Here is a 14,974-nt window from a genome sequence, read left to right as displayed (position 1 = left end):
GGGGACTTTAACTTAAAAATAGTAAGTTTGAGACGTGACAGATAAAACTACAAGTCATCCAGCTCAAGTTGCCATGATTTGGCTGACATCAGATAAGTCAGAGAAACCCTTTAAGTTGTGTTGTGCACGTCATTTTATTGTAGTACACTGATTGTACTTTAGGGAATTGCAAAAGTAGATTTTTGGGAAGAAAAAAAAAACAACCCAAACATAAACATCTGTAAATCCTCAGCTGGAAAAAGACCAAATAATGTGTAACACCAACATGACTCATTTCCTCACAAGACATAACCTCTAAGATCACCTTCAGGCAACTCCACAACACTTTACCTAGTGAGAGAGGATATTGTGCAGGGACATCTGCAGCTAGTCACACTTGACTCTCAAGCATATCCTTTCACACTAACTTGCCTACAGTGACGTACAACACCATCAGAATCTGGAGCCACTTTCAGGGCCTAAAAACGGCAACTAAACGTGACCTTTCACCCATTTAAACGCTACTAAACCAGCAGACGAGAACGAGCCAAACAAACGCACAACATGTTTCACTGACATTTTTGAGCCTCCCTCCTCCATGACTCATCGTGAACTCTTCACTGAGCAAACAGAGCTGGTTGTACGATAGCACGACCCAGAAGTGGAGCTCGTCCTTACATAAGCCCGAACGGAATTAAGATTTCCGCGCCATCTACCTACCTGACATGAAGACGCTTCTTACAAAGCCCACTTTGCCTCGCACACTAAAAAGGTCACAGTTTCTGAGCTCGTTTTCATCAAATACTGGAGGCGTTCAAAAGGCAAAGCAGGTGGACGCCATCGGCTGTAAGTTTGTAAAACGATTAGAATAAAGTAAAAACAATCTGAGACGCAATAGAAACAAATAAAATGTCACGGAAATAGAGCTGACAGCAACACGGACTCCTAATAATAGACTAGAGTAACGGCTGCGAGTCGATAGGTTAACGCTAACAAAGCGAAGCCTGAAAACAGTACTGCTACTTGGGTTTCAGCGGGCACTCAGACCTGTTCAAACTGGTTCTCTAGACTGTTAGTGGTTTGGTACATTTGTAAAAAATAAAGGACACTCACGTAGACTAGCTCAATTCCTCCATCATGGGTTTTCGAGCAGTTCGCCACATAGGAAGGAGGGGAAAGCAGTAACTCCGTGACTAAGCAATTGTGGCGGCCTCCCCTCACTTTCACAATAAGAGTCTTCCCCTAAGCGCGAGACCTGCCTCCGTTAACGTGTAATGGAAGAAACGTACGTCACGAGGGAGGAGGCTTTTATTCGGAAGGAATTCTCAGAATGAAGAAAAAGCTAGGCCAAAATGGGAGCACAGTGCCAAAACTGTGACTCACAGTTAATCAAATGTGTCAAGGGAAGCATGCTCTAATACACCTAAACGTAAAATGAAAATACTTGGTAAAAAGTTTAAAAAGAAAAATGCAATGCTACATGAAATCAATAACTGTAATAACAAACGGCTATTTAATGACTTGTAACACAAATGTTTTAAAATGCAATAGTATGTGATTAATACTAAATGAAAACACTGCTGCTAAAGATCTGACCTATAATAACCCCATAGCTAAATGATAAAAGATGATAAATGACCCGCACTTGTATAGCGCCTCTCAAGAGTAGGGACTCCCAAGCCCTTTACACTGCAGTGTACCATTCATCCATTCACACACACATTCACACACTCATTGTGCTTGTCTGGACTCTTCTTTGAGATAAACATGTTTGTGAGCAGCTCCAGCTCTGAGCAGCAGTTTGCCCCAGGCATGCACTGACACCAATAGTATATGACACACCAGTTCTTTCTGTTACAAAATATGTAAGCCAGGTCATAGTGGTCTCTCTCACAGTCACAAGGTGGCACCACAAGCTAACTGAGTGTTCAGGCCTAAGGAGTGGAAGCTGCATCAGTCTACTACTGCTCTGCCATGAGATCAGTGGAAGGGGACCCTCCAGCAAGTGTCTGTGCACGCGGACTTACGACTTTCAACGCGCCTGTTTGCTGTTGGATTTCAACAGGAGGAAGGACTGCGTCCAAAACCTGGTGAGTAGAGTCAACATCTGGATAAACATCTGCACTGGTACAAATCTCATCAAATCTGAGGTTTTCCCGTGCAGCTGCTCCAGTTGTTGCAGACAGTCATGCCTTATCACCCTAGATATTAGTGGTGGGAATTCCGGCTCTTTTAAGAGAGCCGGTTCTTTTGGCTCAGCTCACCAAAAAGAGCCGGCTCCCTAGTGGCTCCTCAGATTTTCTGTTGCGTAGAGTACATTTATAACCAAAATAATACTAAACTATTTGTAGAATGATTTACTAATATAAAAAAATTCAATATATCAAATATTTATCATTTCTATGGATTTAATAACTGAACACTTTAAGAAATCTACACTTTCTGACTGCTGGCGCTCATTTTCTCACCGTCTTAGTCGCACTCTCCTTTTACCTCCTCCTCATTCCCTCTCGTCTCCCTCCTCCCGCATGTGCTCTGCTGTGTGTCTGAGTCTGATCCTCCCTCTTCCCCGCCCCTACTGCTCTGTGTGTGGACAGTCTGGACACGCAGTTACACATGCTGACCAATCGCCTGTGGCTTGCACCAAAGCAAGAGGGGAGGGGAGGGGACGGCTCCCGTCGTTCACTTCAAAGAGCCGGCTCTTAGAGCCGGTTCGTTTGCGACCGACACATCACTATTAGATATCAAACTGCAGCCACAGATTTATGCCAAAATGTTTTTATTGGCATGTCCCATGACAACTCACAAACCTTTTTGAACCGTCTCTTGACCTCTGCAATGAAAACCTTTTTGTTCTGAAGTTATCCAACTCTCTACTTTACATCAGCAAACTCAAAAATCTGAGTTTATTCTTTTAAAAGTAAAATTTGCTTTAATTAAAACCCAATCTGTGGTACTGTCAATCCCTCAGTTTCATTGATGTTGGATACATGCTGTCAAATCAAGAACAAACTTATACGTTTTAATGCAATTAGAAATCCTTGAGATATGTCGAATCAATGCAAACATAAACGAAGATTTTATTGAACATAAATCTGCAAATGTGAACGATTTACTGACTTTTATTTGCCCCGATTCTTTTTTTTTTCGTCCAAATCTTTCTCTGGAAGCAAAATTAAAACCATCTGTATGTGTTTTTTCCTCACTTTTAATCATGACAAATGTGGAATGAGGTGTTAGCTGATATTCCCTACATGTCAAGAGAATAAAGAAAGAGAAACACGGAGCGCTCTGTATTTAATAAAAGCTGTATTGCGCAGCGCTCTAGCCAGACAGGCAGATCTTGATGCATGTAGGCCAATGTCATTACCAGATGTGAGACAAGGGGGCTGACTTCCTGCGGTCCTTCTTCACACAACCTTTAGGGAACGTAAGAAAATACACGTAGAGACTCATTTGTGAAAGTTGCACATGACATGAAAAAATAAATAAAAACTGCAGTCTCTTTTAAATCATGTAGAAAATACTTTATTTCTTTTATGAAAAGAAAGTTTGCTCTTTCCTGTTACAAAATATGTATAATTTACAATACAGATGTGACAAAATAGACAGAAATGGCTGCACACCATCCACAAGTTTAGGAAGACTGAACTGAGACAGTCGGCTTATGTCTGCTTGATTTCATACAGAATGGTGACAGAGAGCCTTGGGCTGTAATTCTGCTGCCATTTCACATCATCTGTCATGCAAGTGCAGAAGCATCCTTTCCTTTTTAGTCCTGATGCAGCTAATTAAACATTTACAGCTCGTTCACAAAGGGAAAACTACAAGTTATCACCGATTTCGTTTCAGTCACAGTATAACCATCCCAACAGAAATTGCATAAACACGTTTATATATATTTTTTGTGAATACGCTGTTTTGTGACATCGTGGGTGTATAGGAGAGTTTAATGCAAAAGTCTGAGTGACGTTTTAAAAAGGGCACCAACCCAACATTGAATAGGTCGGTCCCATTTTGCAGCCGTGTTGGAGTGTTTCTTAATTTTTTTTATTGTGCATTTTTCTTGTTTTCTGTCACCCTCTCTCCTTTACTGCATCACACACACATACATGAGTTGGAGGGACAAAAATAATGGTATGACATTAAACCTAGTGCACCATGGGCTTTCGGACCAGCGAAATCCAGGTGTCTGCACAAACACACACCGAGTACTTCAATCAGAAACTACGTGTTTTTTCTCTTTTAACTGTCACATCGAGAACAACCGAGTTAGAAAGACTTCTCACCAACATCATTTTCATAAAATGTCTAACACATTCTCATTTTAGAGGCATCTTTACGGCATTTGGATATGTCACAATAATCGTTGTTGATCTGTTACTGAAACGTAAACTCAGTCCACTCATCAGAAATGACATATTAGTCCAAACGTGTTTGTTTTGTGTTCTCTTTGTATTTTATGCCTTGCTTCTAGATCTGGGATCACCATAGCCTATTTCTCAGATGTGCTACACGCTCTTTGAAAAGTGGCGAACCCTTTCAGAATCTCTAGTATTGTATGTCCGAGAGTTCAAGTCCTTATGACTTGAAGAGTTTTGGATAGAGGGCTTTAATTGTAGCTGGACTGGCGATGCCATTCCCTGAGGAAATGGTTGTCTCCAGTCCTGGCTCCAACTTCTGAGAGGGCAACTCAGTCTTACTAAAACTGCACTCCAGGAATGGCATCCCAATCCTCTTCACCTGTCCGTCCTTGTTTATCAGACATGGTCGACACAGCAGCTTGAGGATGGCCCGCCTCATGTCCCTACTGGTCAGAGTGTAGATGATTGGGTTGAGAAGCGAGTTCAACATGGCAATCCCCAAGAAGTAGTCAGCCTTTTTGAGCAGCTTACATTGGCCAGTGGGGCAGAAAAAGTCCAGGAGCAGGAGGATGAAGAGAGGCATCCAACAAGCAATGAAGACCCCCAGCACAATGGTGACCGTCTTCAGGAGGGCGACGTACTTCTGGTTCCTCCTTACTGAGCTCTTCCTCACGCTGCTCTTTAGGCTCGTGCGCTGGCGCCGCGTGTTGGTGCGAACGATGCGGAAAACCCGAACATAAAGGACCACGATTGCCAAAAGCACCGCACTGAACACGGACACGCTAAACAGAATGTAGCTCTTTGCGTAAAGTGGGAGCACCGTTGAACACTGGTCCAGTCTGTTTATGCAGTTCCATCCCAAAATTGGGAGGACCCCCAAAAGCGCAGACAGGGCCCAGCTTGCACCAATCAGAGCCAACATCCGGCCCTTCTTGGCCCCATGGTACGGACGCATTGTCACCATAGTTACGTGGCGTTCGATCGCAATAGCCAGCAGACTAATGATCGAAGCAGCCAGCGTGATGAAGACCCCGCCCTCCCTTAGGAACCACAGCAATGGTGTCAACTTTAAAGTTTTATGTCCTGACATGAGAATGTTGGCTGTGTAGGTAATCCCAGCCAGCAGGTCTGACAGAGTCAAGTTTCCCAGCAGGTAGTACATGGGCACGTGGAATTTCTTATTACTCCAGATGGCAACGAGGACCACGGCGTTCTCCAGGATAATGAGGAGACACACCACCAGGAACGCTATGCTCTCTGGTTTTAGCTTGTCACAGTAGCGGTCGTTCTGCAACTTGCCAGTGTAGTTGTAATGCTCATAAATGACGGCGTTGTCAAGGTACTTCCAGAAGAAATCCAGGCTGCCGTCAGATGAAGGAGTCGAGGACGTGTGTGTGGGAGGGGGGGTCCCTGCAGAGGCATAGCTCTCCATGCTGAAAACTGCTTTTCTTCAACTCCACTTGTTGTTTTAGCTATAAAGTCATTTTGTTGGTACACAGATGGTAGCAGTACAGAGGAGAAAACATCTGGAGCTTTCTTTAATAGCTGCAGGGAGAAGATGAAGACGGTTCAGAGCAGTCCGGCTGTTTAGTCTGCTTCTTTTCTCTGTTTGCCAGAAGACGGTGCTCTCGAGCTCTGCTTGGTGTGAAGGTCTGATCACTGAAGAAAGACAGAAGATCAATCATGAATATGTTGAGGGAGGACAAAGATTAAATGATCGTATCCAGTTGTGAATCACTGAGATGAAAAACAGACAAAACCCAAAACCGTTTATAGAACCTTGTATTGCATTTCTATTAGTTTTAAAGTTTTATTTTTAATGCAATGCTACACTTTGTTGAACAAATCCCCGTTTGACTTTAGGCTCAAAAATAAAAAAATGCTGTTTCTGTTCTTGAGGTGAAACCTGAAACCTAAAGGCAGACGCACAACACGGGACGAGCCCTCGAAATGTTCTGAAAGTTTAAAGGTCGAGTCTGTCACCCGAAGGTTGTTAGACAGGAACCGGCGGAACATGTGGGCTCGATTTGGCCCGCATGGAGCTGATTCCTCGCCGCACAGAACTGTAAAAAACATACATTAAACCCTTGAGGTTTAAGAGAGAGAAACAATGTGTCTGACACTTTACGGGATTTGCCAGCCATACCCATAAACATCAATGATGGCTTTGCAGCTGTTTCACAGTCTTGGGTGATTGAAGCGGCATTCCTTGGAGTCGCTATGGGATGTTTTTCTCCATCGTCTCTAAGTTGACATTCAATCTGGCTAATTTAACATACTCAGTCTGCTGCTGAGAAACAAGCTACTCTGAATTAGAAACAACATTTTCTAACATTCAAAATATTAGAATCAGAGTGTCAAAAAAAGACTAGATTTTAAAACCTAAACGTCTCCCAGAGTGTTAGTTTAAAACATCTGCAGCTGCACATTTAGTTTAGCAAATATTTTAGCTGTATCCATTTTTCTTCCCAATAATTGGTGAAAAACATGACATGACTACAACTTCTTACATGGTATCTAAAGCAAAAGTTGATGATAGTTACTCCAACCGCATTTTGCACCAACACCGACAATCACAAAGCAATTACCTTGGAGCAGATGCCTTTTTATCCCACACTTCATCTGCTTCCCAGTCAGGAGAATCCAGTCAAGAGCTGCAAGTTAGTCATCGGCAAACTGACAAGGCAGGGGGAGTGAAGCCTTTAGTTGAAACGTGCAGCAGCTCAAGGGGCGGGTCTAAGTCCAAAACGACTCCCCCCCCCTCACATTCCCTCCAACTTCCTCTTTCACACGGGTTGCGAGCACAGAAGAGAGATGTTTCTTTACCCTGTTGTAGCTGCTGGCTCTCGTTGAGCTAATGCTCACATGTTAACGAGCATCACACGCTACTACCTAGAAACTGGTTAGGATGAGGCCACCCACTCCATTCATTAGATGCACGATGATGATAAATGACCCGCACTTGTGTGGGACCTTTCAGAGTCAGAGGACTCCAAAGCGCTTTACACTTCAGTGTTTGATTCACCCATTCACACTCTGGTGGTGATGAGCTACAGTGCAGCCACCGCTGGGGCCTCAGACCACCACCAGCAGCAGACAAGGTAGGTTAAGCGCAGTGGCGTGTCCAGATCTTTTAAAATGGGGTGGCCCAGGTGAGGCACAACTTTGTGCATGGGTGGCACCAATGGTTATGCTTTTTTGTTTTTAACCCCCAAGCCTTTTGTGGACAATTAAAAACCTATTTAAAGATAAATCAGTGTGTTGGTACCTGGGGTGGCCAATCAGATTCCAAGGGTGGCATGTGCTACCCCAGGCCACTCCCTGGACACGCCCCTGGTTAAGCGTCATGCCCAAGGACACCAGCTGAGTTCTCTGAGGCGGGATGATCCGCTCCACCTCCAGAGCTACTGCTGCCCCTAGCAACCGTGGTTGGATAAGATATTTCCTCCACATTTTAATTCCTGTAGAAACAAGAAGAAAAGTATCAAAGATGACTACATCATACAGTTTAGTAAAGAGAAATCTTCCAAGTTCTGCTCCCCTGCTTAGGGTTAGAATACTGATTTTCACTTGGTTGCAAATTTCCCACCAACAATACAAAAATCGCTTCAAGCTTCCTGTGAGTTTATTGCTTTCAAGATTTTATAAGTCGAATAAATCTAACTGGACGTGTTTCAGAAGAAAATCCAAATTCCCAGAGCTTTTTTGGGTGAAAGCGGCATGCTTCAGCATGTCTCATTGGATCACGTGAGAAACTTCCCCTGCAGGTCCTGTGCACAGGTTTCTCAGCACCGAACAAGGCAGGACAAGGGTGAGAGGGACTCTGTGGAGGGAAAATAAAAACTTTCATAGCTTTCTGCTGAATTTTAGCAAGTAGGATGGGTGATGCAGATGCTGTCCACGTCATTCAGCGCGATGCTTCACAGGATTAAATAAATGCCAAACAGCTGGGACTCAAACAACTTTCCCCGTGCCTGCAGTGGTTTGACCGTTGGGAATCCTGCACCTAATCCGGATGCTTTTCCGACACATTACACCTCTGAGCTGCTCTGTTCAAACAGAGGTTTCATTCTCCTGATCGTGTCTGTGAAACCTGCCTTATCAGAGGGATCCGGTGTCCTCCCTTTGTGACAGCGCAGACACAATAATCTCTTTGTTGTCAGAACGTCTACAGGCTCCTTATAAACATTTGTTTTTGTATAACAACAGGGTCAAGCATCTCTTCTCCGGAGCTCCAGAATGTCACTAAGGTGTCAGTCATGTCAGCCATCAGAAACAGGTATCTCACTGTAAACGCTGCCTGGGATAGCAGCTGGAACGGGATTTGTTTGAGTTACTGGCTGAAAAAAGTCACTCCCTCTATTATAAAGCATACTTTGCCTGTTGGCTGTCATGGTTTCTAATTCCCTAATCAGCTGGATTTGTTTGACCGGTTTACTGCTGTTGTGAATGTGACGTGGCTCCTTGGCGCTTGTGCAGCGCTGCATGTAGAAAGAGATTCTTATCAAGGGATCATTAGAGACTAGTATCCTGTCTGGATCTATGCCGAGGCCTCAGATCAAAGTCTGAAGTGACGAAACGGGGTCCTGAGGATCAGGATGAGTAGTCTGACAGACAATCTGGACTTACTACTGTTTACAGGAAGGAAACACTCGTCTCGTTCATCTCTTCTTTGTGATCGTCTACACATGCCTGTCTTTCCACTTTTTTGAGACTGTTCTCAGATTTCTTTTACGATCCTGTCTTTGTCCATCAGCACTGCGCTCCCTTTCTGGTGTATAAGTATGTTTTTGGCCACACACACACACACACTGAAGTAACACTAGCTGCTTCCTGCTGAGCCAGCTTGGGCGTGGATGTAACGATGGCCAGGCTGGACTAAACCTGACACACTATATGTGTTTGTGAAGCTGAGAGGTTTTGTTTTCGCCGACCGCAGCCGGTGTGCAGAGTGGGCTGCGTTCCAACATTTTAAAATCTGTGACGTCTTCAGGCTGGTCTAGCTGAGACATGTCTGTCATGAGTAGGCAACGCTTCCATTTACTTTATAATCTGACTTTCACGTGAACTTGACCCAAGCGTCCTGTCCGTGTGGTAAAAATTTAAAATACCCCAGATGTTCTTTTTCCTGTCAGACATTCATTAGGCCTTTAATCGCCGAAGCAGCCGAGATGTAAACATTGGAGACCATTTAAAAGGTCTTTCTCTGGTCAGTTCTCCGTTTCACTACCGAGCCCCCAACCCTCTTCCTGCAATTCATCACCGGTCAGCTTACGCCACTGATAAGACCCTCAAATCAGACCAGCCAGACCACGTCTGTGGCGATAAGAAAGAATTCCTCTCTGGTCTTAGTTGTATCTCTCCGACTTGTTGTTATAACGTCAAAGAGGTCTGGTCTGACTTGTGATCCTGGACTTTCCCTGATAAAACGTGACCAAAGTGATAGAATCATGGAGGTTTCTTTGGTCAACTCTCCAAAACAGTGACCCTGAAACAGATCAGAAGGTGACCCCACAGTCAATTCAGCGCGTGTCAGAATATGTTAAAGCTACAATAGCAAATCTATAGAACAAGCTAGCATTAAACATTCTTTCGTGCCTCTTAACAACATTCTAACACAGTATAGCTGCAGACATGGTGAAATTAAAACAAAAGAAAATAATGAATTAAGTGGTTTTCTCACATGTGTCTGAAAACTATGGCGCTGTATGGGGGCCAAAATTAAGACCACTGCCCAGCAGCAGGAGGCTATATAAATTCCGAAGCAAACTACTCATCTGATTAATGATAAGCTGGCGCCGGTAACTGAGAGGCTGGTGCTGCTTACTGAGAATTAGCACCTTTACTGGTGTTACTACTAGATACGCTAGGGACTAGCAGCCATAAGCTGGTCATTGACTGGTTCACACACTCCCTCTGCTGTCTATTAGCATGGATAGGCTAGCGTTAGCCTGGACGGGCTGGTGTTGGCATTGGAGAGGCTTGCCATTAGCGTGCCTAGGCTGGCCACTAGATGGATTTTCTACCTCCTCGATGGACCATTAGCATGGATAGGCTGGCATTAGCATTGAAGAGGCTAGCCATTAGCGTGCCTAGGCATGCCACTAGCTGGATTTCCTACGCCCTTGATGGACCTTAAGCATGGATAGGCTGGCATTAGCATAGGAGAGGCTAGCCATTAGCATGTCTCGGAGAGTCACTAGTCAGCTAGTGGCCAGCCTAGGCACGCTAATGGCTAGCCTCTCCGATGCTAATGTCAGCCTATCCATGCTAATGGTCCATCAAGGGCGTAGGAAATCCAGGTAGTGGCCAGCCTAGGCACACTAATGGCTAGCCTCTCCAATGCTAACACCAGCCCGTCCAGGCTAACGCTAGCCTATCCATGCTAATAGACAGCAGAGGAAGTGTGTGAACCAGTTAATGACCAGCCGAGGGCTGCTAGTCCCTAGCGTATCTAGTAGTAATGCTGGTAAAGGTGCTATTTCTCAATAAGCAGCGCCAGCCTCTCAGTTACTGGCGCCAGCTTATCGTTAATCAGGTCAGTAGTTTGCTTCGGAATTTATATAGCCTCCTGCTGCTGGGCAGTAGTCTTAATTTTGGCCCCCATACCGCGCCATAGCAAACCTCCTCCAGCAACAGAACACGACTGGTGTGAGAGGTTCTCCTCAATAATATCAGAGGAGAAACAGCTGGCTGCTACCACTTTAGCTTCAGGACAAACTACCAGAGTCCCAAAAAAATAAATAAATAAAAACACCATTTGAAGTCACGGACAACAAAAGACGTTTGGACCTAGAAAACGGCCACTGATGTTTAGCTATCTCGTTTCCTCTGGCATCACAGGTTTTCCACATCAGGCGGACACGGCCCAGGGATGATACCTGGCAGGAGAGGTGAGCGTTCTGTGACCATGTTTGCGATTAACAGCTAGCTTGTTCTGTAAAGTCCCATTAGTCATCCCACACAGGTGAAATGACATCTCCACATTTGACCCATCCCCGTGGGGAATGGGGAGCTGCAGCAGTGGTTGTGCTTGGGAACTATTTAAGGTAAAATAAATTCATTAAGTGGTTCTCTCAAGTTTGTCTGAAAAATTTTGTTTTTCGTAGATTTGCTTTTGCACCTTTAATCGCTTTTCATGTGTGTTTATATTTTGTCATTCTCGTTCAAACTGGAAGCGACTTCCCTTGCGAGTCCTGAGTCTTCCTTTGGGTCAACTCCTGGTTGGAAAACCTCACCAGGAGGTCTTCCAGGAAGTGTCCCCGAGCCACCTCGAATGGCTCCTCCCAAACTGTAGACGCAGCACCAATCCGCCTGTTAATCTTGCGCGCCATCTTTCCATCATTTGTGATCAAGACCCTAAGAAACTCCTTGAGGCAGGACCTCCTCCTTGACCTGGAGAAGACCTTCCAGCTGAAGACCATGGTCTCATCTAAACTAAGGCCCTGTCCACACGTAGCCGGGGATCTGCCAAAACGTAGATATTTTTCTACATTTTGGCCTGTCATCCACACGAAAACGGATCTTTTTAAAAACTCCGGCCAAAGTGAAGATCTGCGTTTTCTCCGTTTTGGGTGTCTGCGTGTGGACAGACAAAACCGGAGTTTTAAGGTCCGCAACGTCACTTTCCGCGACAAAAAAATGCTGACATCACGTGTGCGACCTGTGTTTACACTAGCCGACAGCATGGATGCCCTCAGAGCTGCGCTCGCTTTATCAATTGTCCAAGCGCTTTTTGCTTGTTTGTTTTTGCAAGCGGGATTACTGCTCCTTGCGGAAGACCACAGACGAAGGACGAGGTTAAGAACGGGGGAAGTACTGCCGCCTACAGGTCTGGCATGTCCTTAACAACGTATTTATCCGGGTACGTGTGGACAGAGTTTTTTTTTTTAAAACGAGGTGGTGTGGATGCAAGTTTTTGGAGGGGCGGATATTCGTTTTAAAACAAACCCGGCTACGTGTGGACTAGGCCTAAGTTGTTAGATGTACATTTGGTCAAACACATTCTTTGACATCCTTAAGAAGGAAAAACCTCCAGATTTACATCAGCTAAAGGCATCATTCGTGTGATGTGTGGGTTCTGACGTGGAGAGAACAGACTGGATTTAAAGCCATATGATCATGTTAGTCATTAAGTGTCGTATTCAAACATGACTTTATATAAACATGACATCCCAGCCAAGTCTTTTAGATCCATGTAGCATGTAATATGTCAGAAAACAGACAACGTTCAGGTCCCCCTCCCGTGTGGAAGCTTTTTAAACCTCTCTGCTTGGAGCCTTCTCAATCATTCCAGGATGTTTCGGCCCATGTATCAAATCACTAGACGGTATTTTTGCATGACCTAAGGCAGACTATCCCACTCATCAGCGTGTTGTTTATTTAGATTTTCCAGCCAACTTGCAGCGGTTTGTGGACCATGCATGGATGATTTATAAAAAAAAAAAAAAACTGCTTCTCTTTCTTTACAACCACTCCAGAGCCCGTGGTGACCTCAGACAGACGAGGAACGAGTTCAGAGGAATGGGAGTCAACTGTGAAAAATGCCTGAAAATGGTCTCCCTCTGACAACCATCGGGGGGTTCTCAGAGTTTCAGTGAAGACCAGTGAGTCAACGCTGTTAACTTTTTTTCCAATTACACTAAGAGCAGATAACCACTTGGGAAACAAGAAGCTGAAGTTGTTTCTTGTGTGTTCGCATAAGCATCTGTGTTTTTTAAACTCTAATAGGAAATATTTGAATGCAGCTAAAGATTTCCTCCGTGGCTGTTTCAACTCATTTGTTGATGGGGTATTTTTCTCTCAGTGCTGAGGGATTGTAGGGCTGCCGTCTGCATATGTTCAGAGCTGACTCTGGGCCTAATGAGATCCAGATTTGAGAGCCTTCTGGGTTTTAACTGTGACACTGCCACCCCTCTTGGCTCCATGGGGCTGTAACCATATCACACAACCATCAAGATGATGTGTTCATTCCAGCGATGCCAGAAGTAACACTCAACACCGATGGAAGTCTGCTCCCTGAGGGATTTTCTACATGTGTTTCAGCTCCTGTCAGTTCGAGTTTGCAAATAAGCTCTCGCTTTCACACGAGTATACACAAACACGTCTCTGTGAGTGAGGAGATATTTGTCTTTGTCCAACTGCCACACCCTTAATAAAATATTTCACCCAGTGAATGCATGACTGACCTTCAAACCAAGCTCAAACCCAAAGGACTTACCCACCAAGTTCCTGCGTTAAGCCTAGGCCATGAAACAAGATCAGATCTGTTTGTGATGCGAGAGAAAAACTCTTACATTCATAAATTATATTGCATCACTTTTCTTTACATTTCTCCAGAAAGAAAACATTTTTACTTGCTGCAACTGCAGTTTAGCTTTTATTTTCTCCTCTTTTCGTTCCTGCCTGTGATCATCTTGTTTACTTGCCTTGCACCTTTTGTCTGGTGCCAGTTCATAGTGATAAACTGCATTTGCATTGAGCTCTCTGCCTCCGGGGCCACACTAAGGACAACACGTTGTGAGTCAAGATCGATGGTAGGGACCCCGAAACACTGCAGCGTGAGGTCTTTTAGCTCCAAAGGCTTCTTGCTATCAAGTAAGGCCCTGTCCACACGTCGCAGGAGATCTGCCAAAACGTAGATATTTTTCTACGTTTTGGCCTGTCATCCACACGAAAACAGAGTTTTTTCACACGAAAACGGATCTTTTTAAAAACTCCGGCCAAAGTGAAGATCTGCGTTTTCTCCGTTTTGGGTGTCTGCGTGTGGACAGACAAAACCGGAGTTTTAAGGTCCGCAACGTCACTTTCCGCGACAAAAAAATGCTGACATCACGTGTGCGACCTGTGTTTACACTAGCCGACAGCATGGATGCCCTCAGAGCTGCGCTCGCTTTATCAATTGTCCAAGCGCTTTTTGCTTGTTTGTTTTTGCAAGCGGAATTACTGCTCCTTGCAGAAGACCACAGACGAAGGACGAGGTTAAGAACGGGGGAAGTACTGCCGCCTACAGGTCTGGCATGTCCTTAACAACGTATTTATCCGGGTACGTGTGAGTTTTTTTTTAAACGAGGTGGTGTGGATGCAAGTTTTTGGAGGGGCGGATATTCGTTTTTTAAAAGACCCGGCTACGTGTGGACTAGGCCTAAGTGGTTGTGGTGAAGGGTCGTGATCAGGGATCAGGCTTTGGGCCCTTAAACAGACATTTCTTTTCTTAAAGAAAACCAAAATGAGCATTACTGTTTAAACTCAGACTCAGACAGATGTTGCATTTTCTTTGATACCAGACAGGATTATTTGCCAGGCATGTTTGTAAAACTTTAAAACAAAGCTGAATGCACAAAACCTCGGCCCACATGACTTCCCCAGAGACACGATGGTAATCAGACAGACATCAGCTGCAGAGATCAGTGAGGGATGCTCACTCAGATTTTGTTTCCTCGGTCGTTTCTGTTCTGTTTTGGCACGTTGTTATTCCAACTTGAGGGGGGAAAGGGAAATACAGAGGAGGAAAGGCATAAACGGGTAAGACTGTAAATGAAAACTTAGCCTTTTTTGTGGCCCAGGATAATTTGTTAAAAGCTGCAGCTGAGAGACTGATGACAGAGGAATAGACAAAAGTCATGTTCAGC

At 44.6% G+C, this 14,974-nt stretch overlaps 2 protein-coding genes across 4 annotated transcripts in view; both read right to left on the bottom strand.

Moving 5' to 3' along the window:
* The window catches only part of keap1b (kelch-like ECH-associated protein 1b), a 39,015-nt gene extending 37,659 nt beyond the window's left edge, over nucleotides 1-1,356 (bottom strand). For all 3 annotated transcript variants that reach the window (XR_011521254.1, XM_054751682.2, XM_054751681.2), the window contains exon 1: nucleotides 1,093-1,356. The gene's annotated coding sequence lies outside the window, so the exon portion shown is untranslated. The remainder of the gene's footprint in view (nucleotides 1-1,092) is intronic.
* A 2,128-nt stretch (nucleotides 1,357-3,484) lies between these two features.
* s1pr5b (sphingosine-1-phosphate receptor 5b) lies at nucleotides 3,485-7,049 on the bottom strand. Its single transcript, XM_015954307.3, has 2 exons — nucleotides 6,932-7,049; nucleotides 3,485-6,002 (listed from the first exon to the last, which is right to left on the bottom strand). The coding sequence occupies exon 2, from the start codon at nucleotides 5,773-5,775 to the stop codon at nucleotides 4,561-4,563; it is 1,215 nt and encodes a 404-aa protein (XP_015809793.3). The 5' UTR covers nucleotides 5,776-6,002; nucleotides 6,932-7,049; the 3' UTR covers nucleotides 3,485-4,560.
* Between the last annotated feature and the right edge of the window lie 7,925 nt (nucleotides 7,050-14,974).

This window comes from Nothobranchius furzeri, chromosome 7, assembly GCF_043380555.1.
Source record: "Nothobranchius furzeri strain GRZ-AD chromosome 7, NfurGRZ-RIMD1, whole genome shotgun sequence".
Lineage (NCBI taxonomy): Eukaryota > Metazoa > Chordata > Actinopteri > Cyprinodontiformes > Nothobranchiidae > Nothobranchius > Nothobranchius furzeri.
Note: the sequence above shows the minus strand (reverse complement) of the source record. Positions and strands in the feature narration are given on the sequence as shown.